We start from the raw sequence: 23863 nt of genomic DNA, 5'->3' as shown, positions 1-23863 counted from the left end.
TAGCTGCGACTCATTTCATTATAAGGGAGACATACAGTGTATCATTCACACATGTATGAAAAAGTGAAACAATCATGATTTCATGTGATAACATAAGAAAAGGGAAAGTGGGGATGTGACATCAATAGTCCATCTAATGAATATTCATGATGATGGGCATATAACTGTTTTCACAACATATTGCTTAACTTTATAATTCCCTAACTTCACCTTTTGTTATCAGATTTTGATGAAATTTTCAGCATTTTGCTTTGTGAATTTTACTCTATTCATTTAGATATAAATATTTTCAGCCCGGAGCATCCCTTTAACATTGTACACTATGTGAGTATCAGTGTGAACGCACTATGTCACGTGTTGATTCAAGTATCTCCAACCCCCCTCTCTCTCTCTGTCACTCTCTCCCTCCCCTCCCTCTAATCTCCCTACATCTGTCTCCTTCTCCCTCTTCCCTATCTCCTGCGTCAAAATACATTTCAACAAATCATATGCAAAACACACCACACGCTATTTCTTTTCTTCACAAAATCTCATGCAAGAATACATTGACAAACACTTATTTCTACACAGTATTTTAATTAATCCTCATGATGTTGCACGTTTGGCGACTAAAACAGTTAGCATAATTGATTTCATAATGTTGTGAAATTCGAGTCATTATTTGGCAAGAATTAATAAACAAATGAACTGTGCAATTTACTCTGATAGATTAAACTGATCTACTCGATCGTTTGATGATCGTTTCAATGCTGGGCTAATGATCACTATGAATTTAGAGGATATCCTATTAGAAATGATTTCACACAAAAGTGCATGATAAAGCACGCCCGAGTCAACAGTCGATGGTGTTTGGACCTTTTCTGAGTGATAGAATAATGAATTATTTAACTTTTTTTTTCGTTGTACAAAATAATTATGCAGAATCTCGTTATTTCGATAAATCACACTTGATTATGCTTATCAAGACAATAATGACCACTTGTAACCCATGAAATCTCTTATTCAAACTAAAGTGTGGTCACGTGTGCTCTGAATCAATCATTATTTTCATTACGATCCACTTCATACTGCTTGCCTTTTATATCATCAGTTAAATAAATTAATGACATTGTATGATTCAAAAGTTAAGTTGACATAAGTAGAGGTATGATTGATCATATCATTATAATGTATTTAATTTATCGATGGAAAAGGTTACTGCTGTAATTTTAGTATTGTTGATGGTGTGTGTGTGTGGGGGGGGGGCTAAAGTATTTCATATTCACATGTGGAGAGCGAGGAGGATTAATTGTAGAATGATTACTGTGTAGAATAAAGTTCTGTTCATTAATTCAGTATGCTCGAGCAGGCATGCTCAGGCTGATGTATGGTACTTGTTAGTCCATGGTACTTCTTAGTCCAAGCAATCTATAGGGGAATGATCAGAGAGAGAAGGGCGAGGGGAGAGAGGGATTTATTACATCTTCAAAATGACAATGTGAAATTATATTCTTTCCATTATTCAGTAATCCATCTAATAATCTAATGAGGAAACACATGTATAGATATTCTAACGAAGCGACCAAGCTTAACATAAGGGCGCTGTTAAACTTTGGTAGTGGGATCGAAGGGTTCAGTACACAAATTTGGTGAATATATCTATAGGTACAGTTTTCAGCCCCCCCCCCCCCTTAAGAAAGTGTTCACTTCTTTTTTATAGTTAGTTGGTGGGGTGAGGAGGGCGACAGATTATAATAACAGATAAATGATGACGGATCCAGGTCACTGCACTATGCCTTAATAGCAAGATAATTTATATAGTCATACATGGCTCTTTTTATCTTGAATGAAATAAATGAAATGGGGGGGGGGTAATTGACACTTCTTTTTACCCCCCCCCCCTCCCGGGACTTCCGATGACCCTGCATGCTTACATCCTTCATAGTCATATATGATGCTAGGACTTACGGATTGCGCAATAGTTCCCATTGACGCAAGAACCATAGATGTATCTGAAATCACTCTCATTGGTGCTGTTAATGGCGAGTACAGCACCGCGGCCGTTGGTGACGTCGCATCTGTACCTGCTGATGGTAACTGTCACCCGGTTGGGTGTATTCTTTAGAAGGAACGGTTCCGGGACTGGATCGCAGACGCCTCTCGATCCGAGGTTGACAACTGATGCCACAGTCGGGGTGGTGCTCAGCCCTAAGAACAACAAACAAAATAAAAAGAATCAAATTGCAACCCAGATTTCGACAATACGCCGAAATGTCAGGCTCAATGGCAATGTTCAGCATCACATCAGAATATTAAGCCAAATCATTCAAGGATCAAATTAGTTATTTAAAAGCCATAAGACACGGAGGGGGGGGGGGCAATTCACGCCTCCGTTATATTTCGTTTTCCCAGCGATTTGGCAAAGTAAGATGATCCTAAGTGGATAGGAATCGAAAAGGGATAGCATAATAGAAGGGAAATAAGAGAAATATGCAAAAAATGAAGCATGGAAAACTCAAGACGACTTAATTGTGTAATAAAATCATCCATTTATTTCTATTTTGGGCAAAAAAAATGCCTAGGGATTTTCTTGTCCTTCCATCATCCCTGACAGTGTATTTACTCAGTACTATTCCCTCTGTCAGTCTGTAACACATGATTCGACGTCGTCTTCATTGATACGTCTTGCGTTTTATCCCAACCGCGTAGCCAGGATTTCATTTTGGAGGGGGCGGGAAATGCACGCGAAGCGTGCCAACACTTACAGAGCGCGCGAAGCGCGCTCCCTAGGGGGTGGGTGCAGGGAGGGGGAGTTTCCCCCTCCCGTGCGAAGCGCGAAGCTTTTGGTGTTTCATAAATTAAAATGAAAAAGGAGCCGTCTCTCTGACTCTAGTACCTATATCAGCTCCAATTCAGTTGACTATATTGTGATTTTGAACCTTGTTTTCAAAAGTGATTGTGAACGCACAAAAAGGAATACAATGGAGGAAATTAAAATCATAATAACCCCGCGCGAAGCGCGGAAGCTAAAGCGTTTTATCAATTTTTTTGCCATGAAAAGGGTCCCGAGAAAAGGGTATTCTCAAAGATATATTGAATACTTCCCTTGGAAAGATCAGATTTGAATACAAACAATTTAGCGACAGTGCATATATCTTTAACTCGCAAAACAGAGGAGAAGAAGTGTTTATGCCGGGAGGAAGATATTCCTCCCCGCGCAGAGCAATAAAACTCTGAAATTTCAAAGGGCGGACGTTTCATCAAATGCAGATATCTTTAATACCCCATCGGCTCTAATTCAATTCATTTCCTAAGATTATTGAACTTCATTACAAGGAAAATAGTGCGCAAAAAGTTGAAACTTCAGTGATTTATTGAAATTATATAAAAAAGATGCCTAATTTCTATGACTTATCCTGAAGCGCTTCATTTTGAATTATAAAGAAACCTAAGTGTCAGGAGCCGCAGAAGCGGGGGGGGGGGGCTGGGGGGCTTCAGTCCCCCCCCCCCACTTTTTCCAAAACCGTGTACAAAAACGGAAAAATGACCATAAGATTGTGATTTTTTGCATGGTCAGCCCCCCACTTTGAAAACCGTTCCGCGGCCCCTGAGTGTCATTCAAAATTTCAAACTGAGGGCGCAAAACAGGACAGGAGATGAATGTGCAGGGAAATAACATGAAGATTAATAGAATTTGAAAAAAAATATTGTACTTTTTTATTCAATACGACACGAATTTTATACATTCCTCTTTTTAAATTAGGAACCTGTTTGCCGCAAATTATGGTTGTTTAGTAAAGAGCTGAAAAGCGGGAGAAGTTGACTTTATGGAGGTGACGGCAGAAATTGATATAAAGATTTTACCCGCCTGGAGCCGACCCGACCAGAAGTTGCACGATCAAAAAAAAAAAGATAACTTCATATACTTCGGCCTAACCTTACTCTAATTCCATGCCATAATGTATATATTTGAACTTTAACTGGCAATAAACACATATAGCTGAGGTGGAAAGAAGGGTTAGAGAAAGGGTGGAGGAAACAATGGAGAACTTCAATATTGTCATTTAACCGCGCGCAGCGCGGAAGCAAAATTCATATATAAATTTAGAGCAAGAGTGAAGGAGTTTCTCTTTTGAGAAAAAAAAATAAAGAATAAAAAGAAAAAAAAACGACAAAGCTACCTTTCTTCCCTTTCCTCCCTTCCCTTTTCCTTTTTTCCTCTCTTTTTTCCCTTCTTTTTTTTTCTTTTTGGGGACGTTTTGGGGGGGGGGGGGGCGACCGCCCCCACCGCCCCCCCTGGCTACGCGCCTGTTTTATCCTTATATAATTATATTGTGCAAGTTAAAATTCAAATTTGGATTTACGTTCATGGTTATGACGCATAAGCACTCTCGATTACTAAATCTAACAGTCCATTTTATTGTATTCCTAACGGATTACTCTACCATAATATATTTTTTCCAAATCCCAAAATATCACCATCTGATTGTGATTTTTTGGTCAGCCCCCTCTTTCGAAAGCGTTCCAAGGATGTTAACTTGGAGAATAACATATGATTATTGAACGCGCCCCTCTTTTCGTCTTTCATGCTATTAACCACAAAAAGTACCCTTTCTGGAAACAAGACGATGCGGTGCTCTGTGAAATTGAAAAAAAGAGGCAATTTACTGTGCGTCCGCTAACGCCTCAGCATTCGAACACGCTTGCAAGTTTGGTTTTTTTTTATTGTAACCTCTCCCATAAGCTGAAGAGTGGCGATAGTGCTTTTTTTGGGGGGGTAGACGGAGGAATCATAGCCCACTGCCCCCCCCCCCCCACCGGCACCGGCAAATAAAAGGAAGATCCTATTTTCAATTCCGGACATAGGAACTTTCCTATAACACTGTAAACATGAATCTACTCTTCAGTGCAATGCAAAAATGCTATACCACATTCCATATCCTTGGTATTTATTTCATCATTCTGACAAAACTGGGTTGGTACTGGGCAAAAAACAGGTCGAAGCAAGCACCCCACCCCGACCACCATGACCACTGCGAGTATCGGCACATATTAAACTGTTATAAGGAATGAAATAATCGCAATTGGTACAAAGAGAATGTCGTTAAAATTAAAACTTATTTTATTCATAATATACACACACATCAGTCACATCCCCACACACAAATATATATATATATATATATATATATATATATATGTATGTATATATACTTACTCATCTGATAGACTTCAGGGCCAGAATACGTATATTTCGGGGAAAATGCGACTATGAAAACATCAGCATCGGTGACAATAGTGAAGGAGATGGTGATACCGTTGACTGGGTCGATTGCACCGATAAACTGTGGACCTGTGGCACATTCAACCGGGCCAGGAGCTGTTTACAAATACCAAAAACGTATTGGTTAATTTAGGAGCAAAAACGAGTCTCTTGCATTAACATAGAAAGTTAAGACCTTAATACCTAAGGGAATATAATGATGAATATACGATTACCATTATTAATGATAGTACATTTATCATTATGATTTCTCTGTATATTTACAATTATATGAATAGGAATGATTTAAATCATAAATAAATAAGCTTTGTAACCATTTTTTCAAATCATGATCTGACAGAAAACATTTCATGAAAAAGACACTGGCTAATATTAAATAAAATGAAATAGATTTTCATTTTTTGTGCGATTTCGCCTTCTCGGTTCTGCAGGCTTTCTTCAGACTAGCGCTGACTCGCCGTAGATGGGGGTAGTATCGGTAGCGCGGCAGTCCGTGAGAATAGAAATGTCCATAAGTAGAAAGTTTGTATTGTCCAGCGTCTCTGTTCATTGAATGTTTCTTTTGGATGTGAATGGCCTCCCCAATCCACACTGTGTATTCATTATCATCTCTACCTCGGGTCTGGCTCTTATTACAGTTTATTGTGTGATTTCTTTTGGCTAAATGGTCACTAACAGTTCCCCCACCCCCCCCCCCTTCTCGATCTTGTGAAGTGGGCTTTGCTTAGACTCTCCGCTTCTTGTTTGTTTTCAGCCTTCTTTATTCCAAACTTCCTTGCAGTTTCTCCAATATACACCTTGTTGCAATCATGGTAAAGAAGTCAGTATACCACCCCTATTGAATCTGATGACTCAAAAGGTTGGTATATACCAAATTCCTTGCAATCTAGGAGAAACTGGACAAACGGCAATTAGTGACCATTAACCCAAAGGAATCACAAAAATAAACTGGAATATGAGCCAGATCCTAGCTAGAAATTACAATAAATAAACAAAAAGTGGATTAGGGAGGTCATTCACATCCAGAAGAACAAGGTACATTCCCATTCTCACCGACTGTCGCGCTGCCGATACTCCCCCGTCTACGGCGTGTAAGCGCTAGTCTGAAGAACCATGCAGGTTATTTCCGTGGCAGAAACAAGTATGCAGAGGCTCACAAAGTAAAATCCAAATTTATTGTGAAAAGATGAAAAGTTGTTTGTTTTAGTTCTACCAATCAGATGAATCTCTTTACGGATAACTGGCTATATATATTATTTAGTAAAACATGACTTTGATAGAAATTGTAATATCGTTAAAGGACACGTCCATCCGAATGAAAAGTTCATTCGAATAAAATGGGGGAAATCCAATTTGCATAACACTGATAATTTCATCAAAATCAGATGTAATATGCACATCCTAGTCCGTATGCAAGTGAGAGCTTTCAGGACGTCACACACTCACTATTTCTTTTGTATTTTATTGTATGAAATATTCTAATTTTCCTCATTTTCCTGTAAAACAAATTTTTATTCCTCCTAGAGCAGTGATTTAACATTTTTTGTTCAGTCATTTTGGCCCCTATTCTCAAATTTGTTAACAATTGAAATATTGTATAATTCGAACAATAAAAACCCCCAAAAGAAATAGTAAGTGAGGGACATCATCGACTCTCATTTGCATGTCACTGAGTTTATGCACATGACTGTTTTGTGAAAAATAAGCGAAACCTTGTAATGTCATAATTTTCTTATTTTACATCCGTTTTTTATGAAATTTTCAGCGTTTATGCTTCTTTGATTTTGCTCTATTAATTACAGCCAACATTATTCTGGGTAGAGTTGATCTTTAAGTATAACTTACGAGGAGGAGGTGGTGGATTAGCAACTGCTGAAAAAAAAAGACATAATAAAAACTCATTTTTACATGCAGCTTCTTCAATTTTCACTATCAACTCCAATATACAAAACCAAGAATAGGCCAAAAAATAAAAATCATATGGAGACCAATTTTGCTTTATATTATTCAGGGCACAACGTAAAAACATTATTTACTGATGATGGAGCTACCATATAATATAAACATCACATTGCAGTACATTCGTATTTGACTTTTTCCGTCATTATTCCTTCAGGTGCGTTGCATATCATCAGCCTTTTTTCAATGTGATTATAAAATTAGACAAAGGATTTCTTTAAATTCATATATCTTTATCATTTTATCCAAAACAATTATCATTATCAATTTATGGTATATTATTACTTCCGCAGTAATACCAAACAAAATTAAATGCCATTGACCGGATATGCTCATCCTGTGGAGCGTTGTGGCCCAGTGGATTAGTCTTCTGACTTTGAAACAGAGGGTCGTGGGTTCGAATCCCAGCCATGGCGTAATTTCCTTCAGCAAGACATTTATCCACATTGAGCTGCACTCAACCCAGGTGAGGTGAATGGGTACCCGGCAGGAGTAATTCCTTGAATGCACTGAGCGCTGAAAGGCAATTCGAGCTAAAGCCGGGGTAATAATAATAATAAACAATGCGCCTCGGAATAGAATATTTCTAGTTAGATGGCGCTATATAAATGCCTATCATTATTATTAATCTCTATTTCTTCTTGATTAAGAAAGTATTTTTTTCATATTTCTCTTCAATAAGATACTCACCAACGTCACTGTCACCAGCGTCAGCGTCAGGGCCTATAGGTTTGAAGGTTTGAAGTTTTTATTAGAATATCCACATATCGCAGCCATTTAGGCTGAATTGCATTGGATTTACAAAATATAACAATAATATGATAACATGATAAAGCAATAAAACATTATAAATATATTATTTACAAATAAAAAGACAAACACTTTGGGTGACTTGGCAGATTAAGGAAAGGAAGACCAGAGTGTAGAGAAAATGGGAAAAGGAGATACAATAGAGTAGGGAAGAGGGTTGGGGGGAGATGAGGACAGTAGAGAGGAGTATGAGAGTAGTAATACTCATATGTAATTCTGATTCAACCCCAGTGGGAAACTGAAGAGCGAGAAACATAGCTGGTTAAATTAAGAAGGGTACATGTATATCAAAATATGAATATAATTATGGCAATGATATGTATAGGCAGATGAACGCAAACTAAACAAGGCATAGGCGATTTTGTGTCTCACCCACTTATAAACATAACCAGATATATTGTGATTTGCGAGGGCTCGCAACAGAATTGTAACAAATCTTCAATGTGAAATAACTAGGATGAAATAACATTTTTCACAAAAATCTTGCCTGTAAACTTTAATGTTGACCTCAAAATGAACTTTGACCTTGCTTACCATGTGACCTCCGAACACAATAACATGCAGGGCTCCTAAGTACACCTACAACCCAAGTTTGATTTACAAGTGAATTACGGTTGCCATTATGTGTCATAACATTGACCTAAAAATGAACTTTGACCTTACCATGTGACCTCTGATTGCGCCATGACATGCAGTTCTCCTCAGTATATGTACAACCCAAGTTTGGGTGAATAATGACTTACGGTTGCAGAGTTATGTGTCATAAGAGAGTCTTGCAAGTAGACTTTAACGTTGACATGAAAATGACCTTTGACCTTACCACGTGACCTCCGACTGCAGCATAACATGCAGGTTCCCTAGTTACATCTTACGTCCAAGTTTGGCTGAAAAGCGACTTACGGTTGCGGAGTTCTGTGTTATGTTTGTGACGGACGGACGGACGACATTTGGATCCCTAAGTCTCGCCTTCACCTCTGGTATGCGAGACAAAAAACATATATATATTTTTGGGGAGGACTTATCCTGTTACATATGGATGATTATTTGTCAGTGTTCCATGTTTCATCTCATATCTGCCATTGATCAAGTTTTCATAAGAGTTCTATAATTTGTATAATAATTTTGTATGGTACTATATTTACATTAAAAAAAATCTTATTTTCCCCTTAAACTTTTTACTTTTCTTATTGTTGTTTATGTTACATTAGAGAGTAGCTATAGAGGGAGGGTGTGCTGGGGGTCTTGAGGCACCGAAAGATTTGTCGGGGAGGGGGGTGCTGCGTGTGTTATTCACCATGGGAAGCCCACTCTGGAAATCAGAAAGGTATGCTAAACAGTAAAAAAATCACCTCACTTTGATAGTGAAACCCTTTTTCCTTTCTTATATTTTGCTTTTCAAATTTTTCCTGACCAAAATCTTCATTTTGGAATGCCCCCCCCTTTTTTTTTACTTGTGAATTTTTTCTTTCAAACCAGCACCCCCTAGTAAAAAATTAAAATCGTTCCCTTGGTCCTGGTAGCTAGAACATCGAAGAGGAATGACGATCCACGGTGATCCGCGTTGAAATCTTTGAATGTGTAAAAGCCATTTTAACCTATATGACAATATATCAAAAGTCCATCGCTTCTTTTGAGAGATGTATACTCCTTTTCGTTATATCTATTTGTTCATTCGATAAAAAGCAGCCGTCAGGGCTTTGACAAGAGGCTAGGGCGACGCTGGTGTACTCTAATGGGGCAGGGGGAAGATTCCATTAAAGGTAACTTATTTTTACTGATCTCAAAATGTATTACTCTTTTATCTTACAATCCCTATTATTTCAAATAATTGTTATTATTATCATCATCACCATCATCACTATGGCTACCCACTTTCCCAGATTTTAAGTTAAAGTTATAACAATTTTCTTTTTCATTTAATAATTTGTTACGATGCATATTTCGTATCCAGTCTTCATTTTCCTTTTTATAAATGCCGACCTTACATTATTTTCCCTTGTATAGGAAATACTAACCATCGTCATCACCGTCGACGCTAGCATTGCTGTCATCACCTATACAAATCAACACAAAATCAAGATTATCGGCTTTACGTTGTAAACATTACACTTCTTCTGTTGTCATCATCGATAGGATGACAAGCAGATTAAAATACCATCGTTTGCCAAATCGTGTCCCGTGGGCTTCAAAATAGGCAATTTTGGCGGCTATCTTTGATTTTTCATGAGAAATATTTTTCTTTGCACAATGTGAACATTTTGAATGAGTACTCTTTCAATTATGTTGAAGTCACCCACCCATTTTTCTTGGAAAATTCTCAATTTTTGAGCCTCATGAGACAAGGGACGTTTCTGCTATATATTGAAGCCACTTTAATTTTCTTCAAAATGCTTGGAGACTAAAGGGGGTGATTTTTTTATATTAGCTGGGAAATCGAAGCCTATCCCACTCAGGGGGCTGCCGAAGTCACTCACCCTTTTCTTGTTTTGCCTATTTATTGCCTATTGCCTGCATGAATTAATAATATTATCTTGTTTAATGGCGATAAAATCTGATCCAAACCAAACTCATTACCAGTGGTGTAGGGAATCAACCCCCCCCCCCCACCACCACCAAAAAAAAATGAGAGGGCTAGACATGGCATATGGGGCAAAATGTCTAAAGGGCTGTGAGAACAAATGACGTTTTTAATCAAAAGAAATCAAATTTTTGACAGATTTTGACAAAATATTCAAAAAATTATATCATTATGGAGCCCCTATTGAGGCCCAAAAATAAGTTTCTGCTATGTTGTAAAGCCACTTTTATTGTCATGAAACCACTCAGAGACGGAGCGAGTGTGCTTCAAGCGGCGGTGTCGGGGGAACGATCACTCTAAAGATAATCAAATTTTCATTGAATAGTTGTACTCTGACTTCACTTGATTTTCGATTATATTTCATTAATTTGTTTGATTATGACACTAATTAGCAAAAGTTGAAGGAGTCATTTTGTGCCGATTTTTAAATCAATTGCACTTCCAAACTACTTACCGCTGTTACTGCCGTCACTACCTATAAAAACAAACATAAAGAAAATGCCTATTATCTTTTAACATACTTTGTTTTAACATTTCATTCAGGGGCGGCTGGTGGGTATTTCACTTGGTGGAGTTCGGGCAAGATAACCTTAATAATGATCCTATTTACAAAAAATTGATTTCGCGTATGAGAAAGGTCGATAAAGCACCATGATGGTTTTAATATTTACTGACAAAGGCATTGATGGTTTGATTGTTATACATATTTTAGTACAGTGCCCACTTTGAATTTTTACAAACTTATTTTCCCTTTTTAATTTTCACTTTTTTTGTTGTTGTTTCTGTTAAAAGAGTAGCTAGCAAGATCCTGGGAGGGAGGGGGTGCTGGGGTTTTTTAGAGCACCCCAAAGATTTGTCGGGGGGGGGGGTGCCTCGTGTGTTATTCACCATGGGAAGCCCACTCTGGAAATGAGATAGGTATGCTAAACAGTAAAAAAATCACCTTCACTTTAATAGTGAAACCCTTTTAATTTTCATATTTTGCTTTTCAAATTTTTCCTGACCAAAATCACATTCATTTTGGAATGGTCTCCTTTTTTTTTTTACTTGTGAAATTTTTGTTCCAAACCAGCTTCCCCTACACTGTTAAAAAAACCCCTGATTTTACAGAAAAAAGAAGATTTTGCAGAAATCAATAAGATAATCATTCTGTAAATTCATAAAACAGGAATTTTCTGCAATTTAACAGAACAGGTCTGTTTAAAAAGGGGAAAAGGGTGTTTTATTAAAGGAAATTTGTACGGTTCCTTACACCAAATACCAATTTCCTGTAAGATTACGCAATCTAGTAAGATGACAGGTGTTCTCGAGACTCTGCTGCAGGAACTTCTTTTATTTTAAGGATAATTTTTCTAACAGTGTAGAAAAAGAAATCGTTCCCTTGGTCCTGGTATACTAGCTAGAACATCGAAGAGGAATGAGATCCACGGTGATCCGCGTTGAAATCTTTGAACGTGTAAGAGCCGTTTTACCCTATATGACAATAGATCAATTATAGTCCATTGCTTCTTTTGAGAGATGTATACTCCTTTTCGTTATATCTATTTGTTCATTTGACAAAAAGCAGCCATCAGGGCTTTGACAAGAGGCTAGGGCGACGCTGGTGTACTCTAATGGGGGAGGGAGAAGATTCCATTAAAGGTAACTTATTTTTACTGATCTCAAAATGTATTACTCGTTTATCTTACAATCCCTATTATTTCAAATAATTGTTATTATAATCATCATCACCACCATCACTATGGCTACCCACTATCCCAGATTTTAAGCTAAAGTTATAACAATTTTTTTGTCATTTAATTTTTTGTTACGATGCATATTTCGTATCCAGCCTTCATTTTTTTTTTTTTTTAAATGCCGACCTTACATTATTTTCCATTGTAGGAAATACTAACCATCGTCACCACCGTCGGCGCTAGGATTGCTATCATCACCTATATAAATCAACACAAAATCAAGATTATCAGCTTCATGTTGTAAACATCAATAGGATGATAAGCAGATAAAAACACCATCGTTTGCCAAATCGTGTCCCATGGGCTTCAAAATTGGCAATTTTGGCGGCTATCTTTGATTTTTCATGAAAAATATTATTTTGCACAATGTGAAAATTTTTAATGAGTACGCTTTCAATTATGTTGAGGTCACCCACCAATTTTTCGTGGAAAATTCCAGATTTTGGAGCCTCATGAAACAAGGGGTGTTTCTGCTATATATTGAAGCCACTTTAATTTTCTTCAAAATACTTGGAGGCTAAAGGGGGTGATTTTTTTTCCTATAAGCTTACTATAAAGAAGTGCTGGGAATCAAAGCCTATCCCACCCAGGGGGCTGACAAAGTCACCCACCCTTTTCTTGTTTTGCCTATTTATTGGAAAATCTGCTATTATGGAGCCCCTATTGAGGCCAAACAAAGTTTTTGCTATGTTGTAAAGCCACTTTTATTGTCATGAAAACCGCTCAGGGATAAGGGCGAGTGTGCTTCAAGTGGCGGGGTCGGGGGAACGACCACTCTTAAGATAATCACATTTTCATTGAATAGTTATTCTCTGACTTCACTTGATTTTCGATTATGAAACTAATTAGCAGAAGATAGAGGGGCCAAATAGTGCCGATTTTCAAACCAATTGTACTTCCAAACTACTTACCACTGTTACTACTGTCCTCGCCTATAAAAAACAAATGTGAAATAAAATGCTTATTATCTTTTAATGTACTTTGTTTAAACATTTCATTCAGGGGCGGATCGTAGGTATTTCAAATGGCGAAGTTGGGATAAGATAGCCTTAATGATGATTCCATTAGCAGTAAATAGTTTCACCAGCCAAGAACTTCTGTTCTTTCTCTGACAACTGCCGAAGTCTCCCACCCCATTTCCTTATTTTGCGTATTTATGGTAAAAAATCTGCTATTATGGAGCCCCTATAGAGGCAAACAAAATAAGTTTCTTCTCTGCAGTAAAGCCTCTTTTATTGTTATGAAACCACTCAGGGACGGAGCGAGTGTGCTTCCAGAGGCGGGTTCGGGGGAACGATCATGCTTAAGATAATCTCATTTTCATTGAATAGTTATTCTCTGACTTCACTTGATTTTCGATTATGAAACTAATTAGCAGAAGATGGAGGGGCCAATTTGTGCCGATTTTTAGATCAATTGCACTTCCAAACTACTTACCGCTGTTACCACTGTCACTGCCTATAAAAACAAACATAAATAAAATGCTTAATATCTTTTAATGTACATTGTTTTAACATTTCATTCAGGGGCGGATGGTGGGTATTTCAAGTGTTGGAGTTGGGGCAGTAAATAGTTACACCAAACAAAAACCTCAGTTCTTTCTTCTGACCACTGCCGAAGTCACCCACCCCTTTCCTTATTCTGCATATTTTGGGGAAAATCTGCTGTTATGGAGCCCCTATTGAGGCAAAAAAACTAGTTTTTTGCGATACAGTAAAGCCACTTTTAATGTCATGGAAACCGCTCAGGGATATGGGCGAGTGTGCTTCAAGTATCGGGGTAGGGGGAACGATCATGCTTAAGATAATCACATTTTCATTGAATAGTTATTCTCTGACTTCACTTGATTTTCGATTATGAAACTAATTAGGAGAAGATGGAGGGGCCAATTTGTGCCGATTTTTAGATCAATTGCACTTCCATACTACTTACCGCTGTTACCGCTGTCACTACCTATAAAAACAAACATAAATAAAATGCTTAATATCTTTTAATGTACTTTGTTTGAACATTTCATTCAGGGGCGGATGGTGGGTATTTCAAGTGGTGGAGTTGGGGTAAGATAACCTTAATGATGATCCTATTCTTTAAAAAAATAGTTTCACCAGCCAATAACCTCTGTTCTTTGAAACTATTTTGGGATCCAACATTGCATGAATGAATAATTTCTTATTTACTGGCGATATAATCTGATCAGAACCAAACTCATTACCAGTGATGTAGGGATTCAACCCCCCCCCCCCCCACCACCACCAAAAAAAAGAATGAGGGGCCAGACATGGCATATTGGGCAAAATGTATTAAGAGCTGTGAGAACAAATGACGTTTTTACTTAAAAGAAATCAAATTTTTGACAGATTTTGACAAAACATTCCAAAAATAATATCATTATGGAGCCCTTATTGAGGCAAAAAACAAGCTTTTACTATGTTGTAAAGCCACTTTTATTGTCATGGAAACCGCTCAGGGATAAGGGCGAGTGTTCTTCAAGTATCGGGGTAGGGGGAACGATCATGCTTAAGATAATCACATTTTCATTGAATAGTTATTCTCTGACTTCACTTGATTTTCGATTATGAAACTAATTAGCAGAAGATGGAGGGGCCAATTTGTGCCGATTTTTAGATCAATTGCACTTCCATACTACTTACCGCTGTTACCGCTGTCACTGCCTATAAAAACAAAAATTAATCAAATGCTTAATATCTTTAAATGTACATTGTTTTAACATTTCATTCAGGGGCGGATGATGGGTATTTCACTTGGAGGAGTTCGGGCAAGATAACCTTAATGATGTTCCTATTCTTAAAAAAATAGTTTCACCAGCCAATAACCTCTGTTCTTTGAAACTATTTTGGGATCCAACATTGCATGAATGAATAATTTCTTATTTACTGGCGATATAATCTGATCAGAACCAAACTCATTACCAGTGATGTAGGGACTCAACCCCCCCCCCCCCCCCTCCACCACCACCAAAAAAATAAAATGAGGGGGCTAGACATGGCATATGTGGCAAAATGTCTTAAGAGCTGTGAGAACAAATGACGTTTTTACTTAAAAGAAATCAAATTTTTGACAGATTTTGACAAAACATTCTAAAATAATATCATTATGGAGCCCTTATTGAGGCAAAAAAACAAGCTTTTACTATGTTGTAAAGCCACTTTTATTGTCATGGAAACCGCTCAGGGATAAGGGCGAGTGTGCTTCAAGTATCGGGGTAGGGGGAACGATCATGCTTAAGATAATCACATTTTCATTGAATAGTTATTCTCTGACTTCACTTGATTTTCGATTATGAAACTAATTAGCAGAAGATGGAGGGGCCAATTTGTGCCGATTTTTAGATCAATTGCACTTTCAAACTACTTACCGCTGTTACCGCTGTCACTTACTATAAAAACAAACACAAAATTAAATGCTTATTATCTTTTAATGTACTTTGTTTGAACATTTCATTCAGGGGCGGATCGTGGGTATTTCAAGTGGTGGAGTTGGGGTAAGATAACCTTAATGATGATTCCATTTGCAGTAAATAGTTTCACCAGCCAATAATTTCTGTTCTTTCTCTGACAACTGCCGAGGTCACCCACCCCATTTTTTTATTTTGCGTATTTATGGGAAAAATCTGCTACTATGGAGCCCCTATTGAGGCAAAAAAAATGAGCTTCTGCTCTTCAGTAAAGCCACCTTTATTGTTTTGAAACCATTCAGGGACGGAGCGAATGTGCTTTAAGTGGCGGGGTCGGGGGAACGATCACTCTAAAGATAATCACATTTTCATTCAATAACTATAATCCGACTCCACTTGATATTCTATTATTTTTTTTAATTTGTTTCATCATGAGAGTAATTAGCTGAAGTTGAGGGGGTCATTTTGTGCCGATTTTTAAACCAATTGCACTTCCAAACTACTTACCGCTCTTACCGCTGTCACTGCCTATAAAAACAAACATAAATAAAATGCTTAATATCTTTTAATGTACATTGTTTTAACATTTCATTCAGGGGCGGATGGTGGGTATTTCACTTGGTGGAGTTGGGGCAAGATTACCTTAATGGTGATCTTAAAGATAACCTTAATGATGATCCTATTCTTTAAAAAAATAGTTTCACCAGCCAATAACCTCTGTTCTTTGAAACTACTTTGGGATCCAACATTGCATGAATGAATAATTTCTTATTTACTGGCGATATAATCTGATCAGAACCAAACTCATTACCAGTGATGTAGGGATTCAACCCCCCCCCCCCACCACCACCAAAAAAAAGAATGAGGGGCCAGACATGGCATATTGGGCAAAATGTATTAAGAGCTGTGAGAACAAATGACGTTTTTACTTAAAAGAAATCAAATTTTTGACAGATTTTGACAAAACATTCCAAAAATAATATCATTATGGAGCCCTTATTGAGGCAAAAAACAAGCTTTTACTATGTTGTAAAGCCACTTTTATTGTCATGGAAACCGCTCAGGGATAAGGGCGAGTGTGCTTCAAGTATCGGGGTAGGGGGAACGATCATGCTTAAGATAATCACATTTTCATTGAATAGTTATTCTCTGACTTCACTTGATTTTCGATTATGAAACTAATTAGGAGAAGATGGAGGGGCCAATTTGTGCCGATTTTTAGATCAATTGCACTTCCATACTACTTACCGCTGTTACCGCTGTCACTACCTATAAAAACAAACATAAATAAAATGCTTAATATCTTTTAATGTACTTTGTTTGAACATTTCATTCAGGGGCGGATGGTGGGTATTTCAAGTGGTGGAGTTGGGGTAAGATAACCTTAATGATGATCCTATTCTTTAAAAAAAAAGTTTCACCAGCCAATAACCTCTGTTCTTTGAAACTATTTTGGGATCCAACATTGCATGAATGAATAATTTCTTATTTACTGGCGATATAATCTGATCAGAACCAAACTCATTACCAGTGATGTAGGGATTCAACCCCCCCCCCCCCCACCACCACCAAAAAAAAGAATGAGGGGCCAGACATGGCATATTGGGCAAAATGTATTAAGAGCTGTGAGAACAAATGACGTTTTTACTTAAAAGAAATCAAATTTTTGACAGATTTTGACAAAACATTCCAAAAATAATATCATTATGGAGCCCTTATTGAGGCAAAAAACAAGCTTTTACTATGTTGTAAAGCCACTTTTATTGTCATGGAAACCGCTCAGGGATAAGGGCGAGTGTGCTTCAAGTATCGGGGTAGGGGGAACGATCATGCTTAAGATAATCACATTTTCATTGAATAGTTACTCTCTGACTTCACTTGATTTTCGATTATGAAACTAATTAGCAGAAGATGGAGGGGCCAATTTGTGCCGATTTTTAGATCAATTGCACTTCCATACTACTTACCGCTGTTACCACTATCACTGCCTATAAAAACAAAAATTAATCAAATGCTTAATATCTTTAAATGTACATTGTTTTAACATTTCATTCAGGGGCGGATGATGGGTATTTCACTTGGAGGAGTTCGGGCAAGATAACCTTAATGATGTTCCTATTCTTAAAAAAATAGTTTCACCAGCCAATAACCTCTGTTCTTTGAAACTATTTTGGGATCCAACATTGCATGAATGAATAATTTCTTATTTACTGGCGATATAATCTGATCAGAACCAAACTCATTACCAGTGATGTAGGGACTCAACCCCCCCCCCCTCCACCACCACCAAAAAAATAAAATGAGGGGGCTAGACATGGCATATGTGGCAAAATGTCTTAAGAGCTGTGAGAACAAATGACGTTTTTACTTAAAAGAAATCAAATTTTTGACAGATTTTGACAAAACATTCTAAAATAATATCATTATGGAGCCCTTATTGAGGCAAAAAAACAAGCTTTTACTATGTTGTAAAGCCACTTTTATTGTCATGGAAACCGCTCAGGGATAAGGGCGAGTGTGCTTCAAGTATCGGGGTAGGGGGAACGATCATGCTTAAGATAATCACATTTTCATTGAATAGTTATTCTCTGACTTCACTTGATTTTCGATTATGAAACTAATTAGCAGAAGATGGAGGGGCCAATTTGTGCCGATTTTTAGATCAATTGCACTTTCAAACTACTTACCGCTGTTACCGCTGTCACTTACTATAAAAACAAACACAAAATTAAATGCTTATTATCTTTTAATGTACTTTGTTTGAACATTTCATTCAGGGGCGGATCGTGGGTATTTCAAGTGGTGGAGTTGGGGTAAGATAACCTTAATGATGATTCCATTTGCAGTAAATAGTTTCACCAGCCAATAATTTCTGTTCTTTCTCTGACAACTGCCGAGGTCACCCACCCCATTTTTTTATTTTGCGTATTTATGGGAAAAATCTGCTACTATGGAGCCCCTATTGAGGCAAAAAAAAAATGAGCTTCTGCTCTGCAGTAAAGCCACCTTTATTGTTTTGAAACCATTCAGGGACGGAGCGAATGTGCTTTAAGTGGCGGGGTCGGGGGAACGATCACTCTAAAGATAATCACATTTTCATTCAATAACTATAATCCGACTCCACTTGATATTCTATTTTTTTTTTTAATTTGTTTCATCATGAGAGTAATTAGCTGAAGTTGAGGGGGTCATTTTGTGCCGATTTTTAAACCAATTGCACTTCCAAACTACTTACCGCTCTTACCGCTGTCACTGCCTATAAAAACAAACATAAATAAAATGCTTAATATCTTTTAATGTACATTGTTTTAACATATCATTCAGGGGCGGATGGTGGGTATTTCACTTGGTGGAGTTGGGGCAAGATTACCTTAATGGTGATCTTAAAGATAACCTTAATGATGATCCTATTCTTTAAAAAAATAGTTTCACCAGCCAATAACCTCTGTTCTTTGAAACTACTTTGGGATCCAAAATTGCATGAATGAATAATTTCTTATTTACTGGCGATATAATCTGATCAGAACCAAACTCATTACCAGTGATGTAGGGATTCAACCCCCCCCCCCCCCACCACCACCAAAAAAAGAATGAGGGGCCAGACATGGCATATTGGGCAAAATGTATTAAGAGCTGTGAGAACAAATGACGTTTTTACTTAAAAGAAATCAAATTTTTGACAGATTTTGACAAAACATTCCAAAAATAATATCATTATGGAGCCCTTATTGAGGCAAAAAACAAGCTTTTACTATGTTGTAAAGCCACTTTTATTGTCATGGAAACCGCTCAGGGATAAGGGCGAGTGTGCTTCAAGTATCGGGGTAGGGGGAACGATCATGCTTAAGATAATCACATTTTCATTGAATAGTTATTCTCTGACTTCACTTGATTTTCGATTATGAAACTAATTAGCAGAAGATGGAGGGGCCAATTTGTGCCGATTTTTAGATCAATTGCACTTCCATACTACTTACCGCTGTTACCGCTGTCACTGCCTATAAAAACAAACATTAATAAAATGCTTAATATCTTTAAATGTACATTGTTTTAACATTTCATTCAGGGGCGGATGATGGGTATTTCACTTGGAGGAGTTCGGGCAAGATAACCTTAATGATGTTCCTATTCTTAAAAAAATAGTTTCACCAGCCAATAACCTCTGTTCTTTGAAACTATTTTGGGATCCAACATTGCATGAATGAATAATTTCTTATTTACTGGCGATATAATCTGATCAGAACCAAACTCATTACCAGTGATGTAGGGATTTCCCCCCCCCCCCACCCTCCACCACCACCAACAAAAGAATGAGGGGCCAGACATGGCATATTGGGCAAAATGTCTTAAGAGCTGTGAGAACAAATGACGTTTTTACTTAAAAGAAATCAAATTTTTGACAGATTTTGACAAAACATTCCAAAAATAATATCATTATGGAGCCCTTATTGAGGCAAAAAACAAGCTTTTACTATGTTGTAAAGCCACTTTTATTGTCATGGAAACCGCTCAGGGATAAGGGCGAGTGTGCTTCAAGTATCGGGGTAGGGGGAACGATCATGCTTAAGATAATCACATTTTCATTGAATAGTTATTCTCTGACTTCACTTGATTTTCGATTATGAAACTAATTAGCAGAAGATGGAGGGGCCAATTTGTGCCGATTTTTAGATCAATTGCACTTCCATACTACTTACCGCTGTTACCGCTGTCACTGCCTATAAAAACAAACATAAATAAAATGCTTAATATCTTTTAATGTACATTGTTTTAACATTTCATTCAGGGGCGGATGGTGGGTATTTCACTTGGTGGAGTTGGGGCAAGATTACCTTAATGGTGATCTTAAAGATAACCTTAATGATGATCCTATTCTTTAAAAAAATAGTTTCACCAGCCAATAACCTCTGTTCTTTGAAACTACTTTGGGATCCAACATTGCATGAATGAATAATTTCTTATTTACTGGCGATATAATCTGATCAGAACCAAACTCATTACCAGTGATGTAGGGACTCAACCCCTCCTCCACCATTACCAAAAAAAAAAAGAATGAGGGGGCTAGACATGGCATATGTGGCAAAATGTCTTAAGAGCTGTGAGAACAAATGACGTTTTTACTTAAAAGAAATCAAATTTTTGACAGATTTTGACAAAACATTCAAAAATAATATCATTATGGTGCCCTTATTGAGGCAAAAAACAAGCTTTTACTATGTTGTAAAGCCACTTTTATTGTCATGGAAACCGCTCAGGGATAAGGGCGAGTGTGCTTCAAGTATCGGGGTAGGGGGAACGATCATGCTTAAGATAATCACATTTTCATTGAATAGTTATTCTCTGACTTCACTTGATTTTCGATAATGAAACTAATTAGCAGAAGATGGAGGGGCCAATTTGTGCCGATTTTTAGATCAATTGCACTTCCATACTACTTACCGCTGTTACCACTATCACTGCCTATAAAAACAAAAATTAATCAAATGCTTAATATCTTTAAATGTACATTGTTTTAACATTTCATTCAGGGGCGGATAATGGGTATTTCACTTGGAGGAGTTCGGGCAAGATAACCTTAATGATGTTCCTATTCTTAAAAAAATAGTTTCACCAGCCAATAACCTCTGTTCTTTGAAACTATTTTGGGATCCAACATTGCATGAATGAATAATTTCTTATTTACTGGCGATATAATCTGATCAGAACCAAACTCATTACCAGTGATGTAGGGACTCAACCCCTCCTCCACCATTACCAAAAAAAAAAAAGAATGAGGGGGCTAGACATGGCATATGTGGCAAAATGTCTTAAGAGCTGTGAGAACAAATGACGTTTTTACTTAAAAGAAATCAAATTTTTGACAGATTTTGACAAAACATTCCAAAAATAATATAATTATTGAGCCCTTATTGAGGCAAAAAACAAGCTTTTACTATGTTGTAAAGCCACTTTTATTGTCATGGAAACCGCTCAGGGATAAGGGCGAGTGTGCTTCAAGTATCGGGGTAGGGGGAACGATAATGCTTAAGATAGTCACATTTTCATTGAATAGTTATTCTCTGACTTCACTTGATTTTCGATTATGAAACTAATTAGCAGAAGATGGAGGGGCTAATTTGTGCCGATTTTTAGATCAATTGCACTTCCATACTACTTACCGCTGTTACCGCTGTCACTGCCTATAAAACAAACATTAATAAAATGCTTAATATCTTTAAATGTACATTGTTTTAACATTTCATTCAGGGGCGGTTGGTGGTATTTCACTCGGAGGAGTTCGGGCAAGATAACCTTAATGATGATCCTATTCTTAAAAAAATAGTTTCACCAGCCAATAACCTCTGTTCTTTGAAACTATTTTGGGATCCAACATTGCATGAATGAATAATTTCTTATTTACTGGCGATATAATCTGATCAGAACCAAACTCATTACCAGTGATGTAGGGACTCAACCCCCCCCCCCTCCACCACCACCAAAAAAATAAAATGAGGGGGCTAGACATGGCATATGTGGCAAAATGTCTTAAGAGCTGTGAGAACAAATGACGTTTTTACTTAAAAGAAATCAAATTTTTGACTGATTTTGACAAAACATTCCAAAATAATATCATTATGGAGCCCTTATTGAGGCAAAAAAACAAGCTTTTACTATGTTGTAAAGCCACTTTTATTGTCATGGAAACCGCTCAGGGATAAGGGCGAGTGTGCTTCAAGTATCGGGGTAGGGGGAACGATCATGCTTAAGATAATCACATTTTCATAAAATAGTTATTCTCTGACTTCACTTGATTTTCGATTATGAAACTAATTAGCGGAAGATGGAGGGGCCAATTTGTGCCGATTTTTAGATCAATTGCACTTTCAAACTACTTACCGCTGTTACCGCTGTCACTTACTATAAAAACAAACACAAAATTAAATGCTTATTATCTTTTAATGTACTTTGTTTGAACATTTCATTCAGGGGCGGATCGTGGGTATTTCAAGTGGTGGAGTTGGGGTAAGATAACCTTAATGATGATTCCATTTGCAGTAAATAGTTTCACCAGCCAATAACTTCTGTTCTTTCTCTGACAACTGCCGAGGTCACCCACCCCATTTTTTTATTTTGCGTATTTATGGGAAAAATCTGCTACTATGGAGCCCCTATTGAGGCAAAAAAAAAATGAGCTTCTGCTCTGCAGTAAAGCCACCTTTATTGTTTTGAAACCATTCAGGGACGGAGCGAATGTGCTTTAAGTAGCGGGGTCGGGGGAACGATCACTCTAAAGATAATCACATTTTCATTCAATAACTATAATCCGACTCCACTTGATATTCTATTTTTTTTTTTAATTTGTTTCATCATGAGAGTAATTAGCTGAAGTTGAGGGGGTCATTTTGTGCCGATTTTTAAACCAATTGCACTTCCAAACTACTTACCGCTCTTACCGCTGTCACTGCCTATAAAAACAAACATAAATAAAATGCTTAATATCTTTTAATGTACATTGTTTTAACATATCATTCAGGGGCGGATGGTGGGTATTTCACTTGGTGGAGTTGGGGCAAGATTACCTTAATGGTGATCTTAAAGATAACCTTAATGATGATCCTATTCTTTAAAAAAATAGTTTCACCAGCCAATAACCTCTGTTCTTTGAAACTACTTTGGGATCCAAAATTGCATGAATGAATAATTTCTTATTTACTGGCGATATAATCTGATCAGAACCAAACTCATTACCAGTGATGTAGGGATTCAACCCCCCCCCCCCCACCACCACCAAAAAAAGAATGAGGGGCCAGACATGGCATATTGGGCAAAATGTATTAAGAGCTGTGAGAACAAATGACGTTTTTACTTAAAAGAAATCAAATTTTTGACAGATTTTGACAAAACATTCCAAAAATAATATCATTATGGAGCCCTTATTGAGGCAAAAAACAAGCTTTTACTATGTTGTAAAGCCACTTTTATTGTCATGGAAACCGCTCAGGGATAAGGGCGAGTGTGCTTCAAGTATCGGGGTAGGGGGAACGATCATGCTTAAGATAATCACATTTTCATTGAATAGTTATTCTCTGACTTCACTTGATTTTCGATTATGAAACTAATTA

At 37.3% G+C, this 23863-nt stretch overlaps 1 protein-coding gene across 1 annotated transcript; it reads right to left on the bottom strand.

Moving 5' to 3' along the window:
• Nucleotides 1-556: 556 nt before the first annotated feature.
• LOC129264689 (corneodesmosin-like) lies at nucleotides 557-23790 on the bottom strand. Its single transcript, XM_064100130.1, has 24 exons — nucleotides 23736-23790; nucleotides 23186-23206; nucleotides 22638-22658; nucleotides 21920-21940; nucleotides 20459-20479; nucleotides 19739-19759; nucleotides 18997-19017; nucleotides 18449-18469; nucleotides 17729-17749; nucleotides 17010-17030; nucleotides 16269-16289; nucleotides 15723-15743; nucleotides 14998-15018; nucleotides 14279-14299; nucleotides 13784-13804; nucleotides 13258-13278; nucleotides 12506-12544; nucleotides 11065-11085; nucleotides 10048-10086; nucleotides 7913-7945; nucleotides 7109-7132; nucleotides 5198-5359; nucleotides 1948-2187; nucleotides 557-1407 (listed from the first exon to the last, which is right to left on the bottom strand). The coding sequence occupies exons 1-24, from the start codon at nucleotides 23788-23790 to the stop codon at nucleotides 1394-1396; spliced, it is 942 nt and encodes a 313-aa protein (XP_063956200.1). The 3' UTR covers nucleotides 557-1393.
• Between the last annotated feature and the right edge of the window lie 73 nt (nucleotides 23791-23863).

Source organism: Lytechinus pictus, chromosome 1, assembly GCF_037042905.1.
Source record: "Lytechinus pictus isolate F3 Inbred chromosome 1, Lp3.0, whole genome shotgun sequence".
NCBI lineage: Eukaryota > Metazoa > Echinodermata > Echinoidea > Temnopleuroida > Toxopneustidae > Lytechinus > Lytechinus pictus.
Note: the sequence above shows the minus strand (reverse complement) of the source record. Positions and strands in the feature narration are given on the sequence as shown.

Excerpts from the sequence above, each read along its gene's own strand:
- LOC129264689 (XM_064100130.1), bottom strand. The coding sequence starts at position 23,790 with ATGATCGTTCCCCCTACCCCGATACTTGAAGCACACTCGCCCTTATCC. Across the intron at positions 17,031-17,728 it reads CAGTGATAGTGGTAACAGCG|GTAGTGACAGCGGTAACAGC; the intron begins GTAAGTAGTATG and ends TTGTTTTTATAG. Across the intron at positions 12,545-13,257 it reads CGAGGACAGTAGTAACAGTG|GTGATGATAGCAATCCTAGC; the intron begins GTAAGTAGTTTG and ends TGATTTATATAG.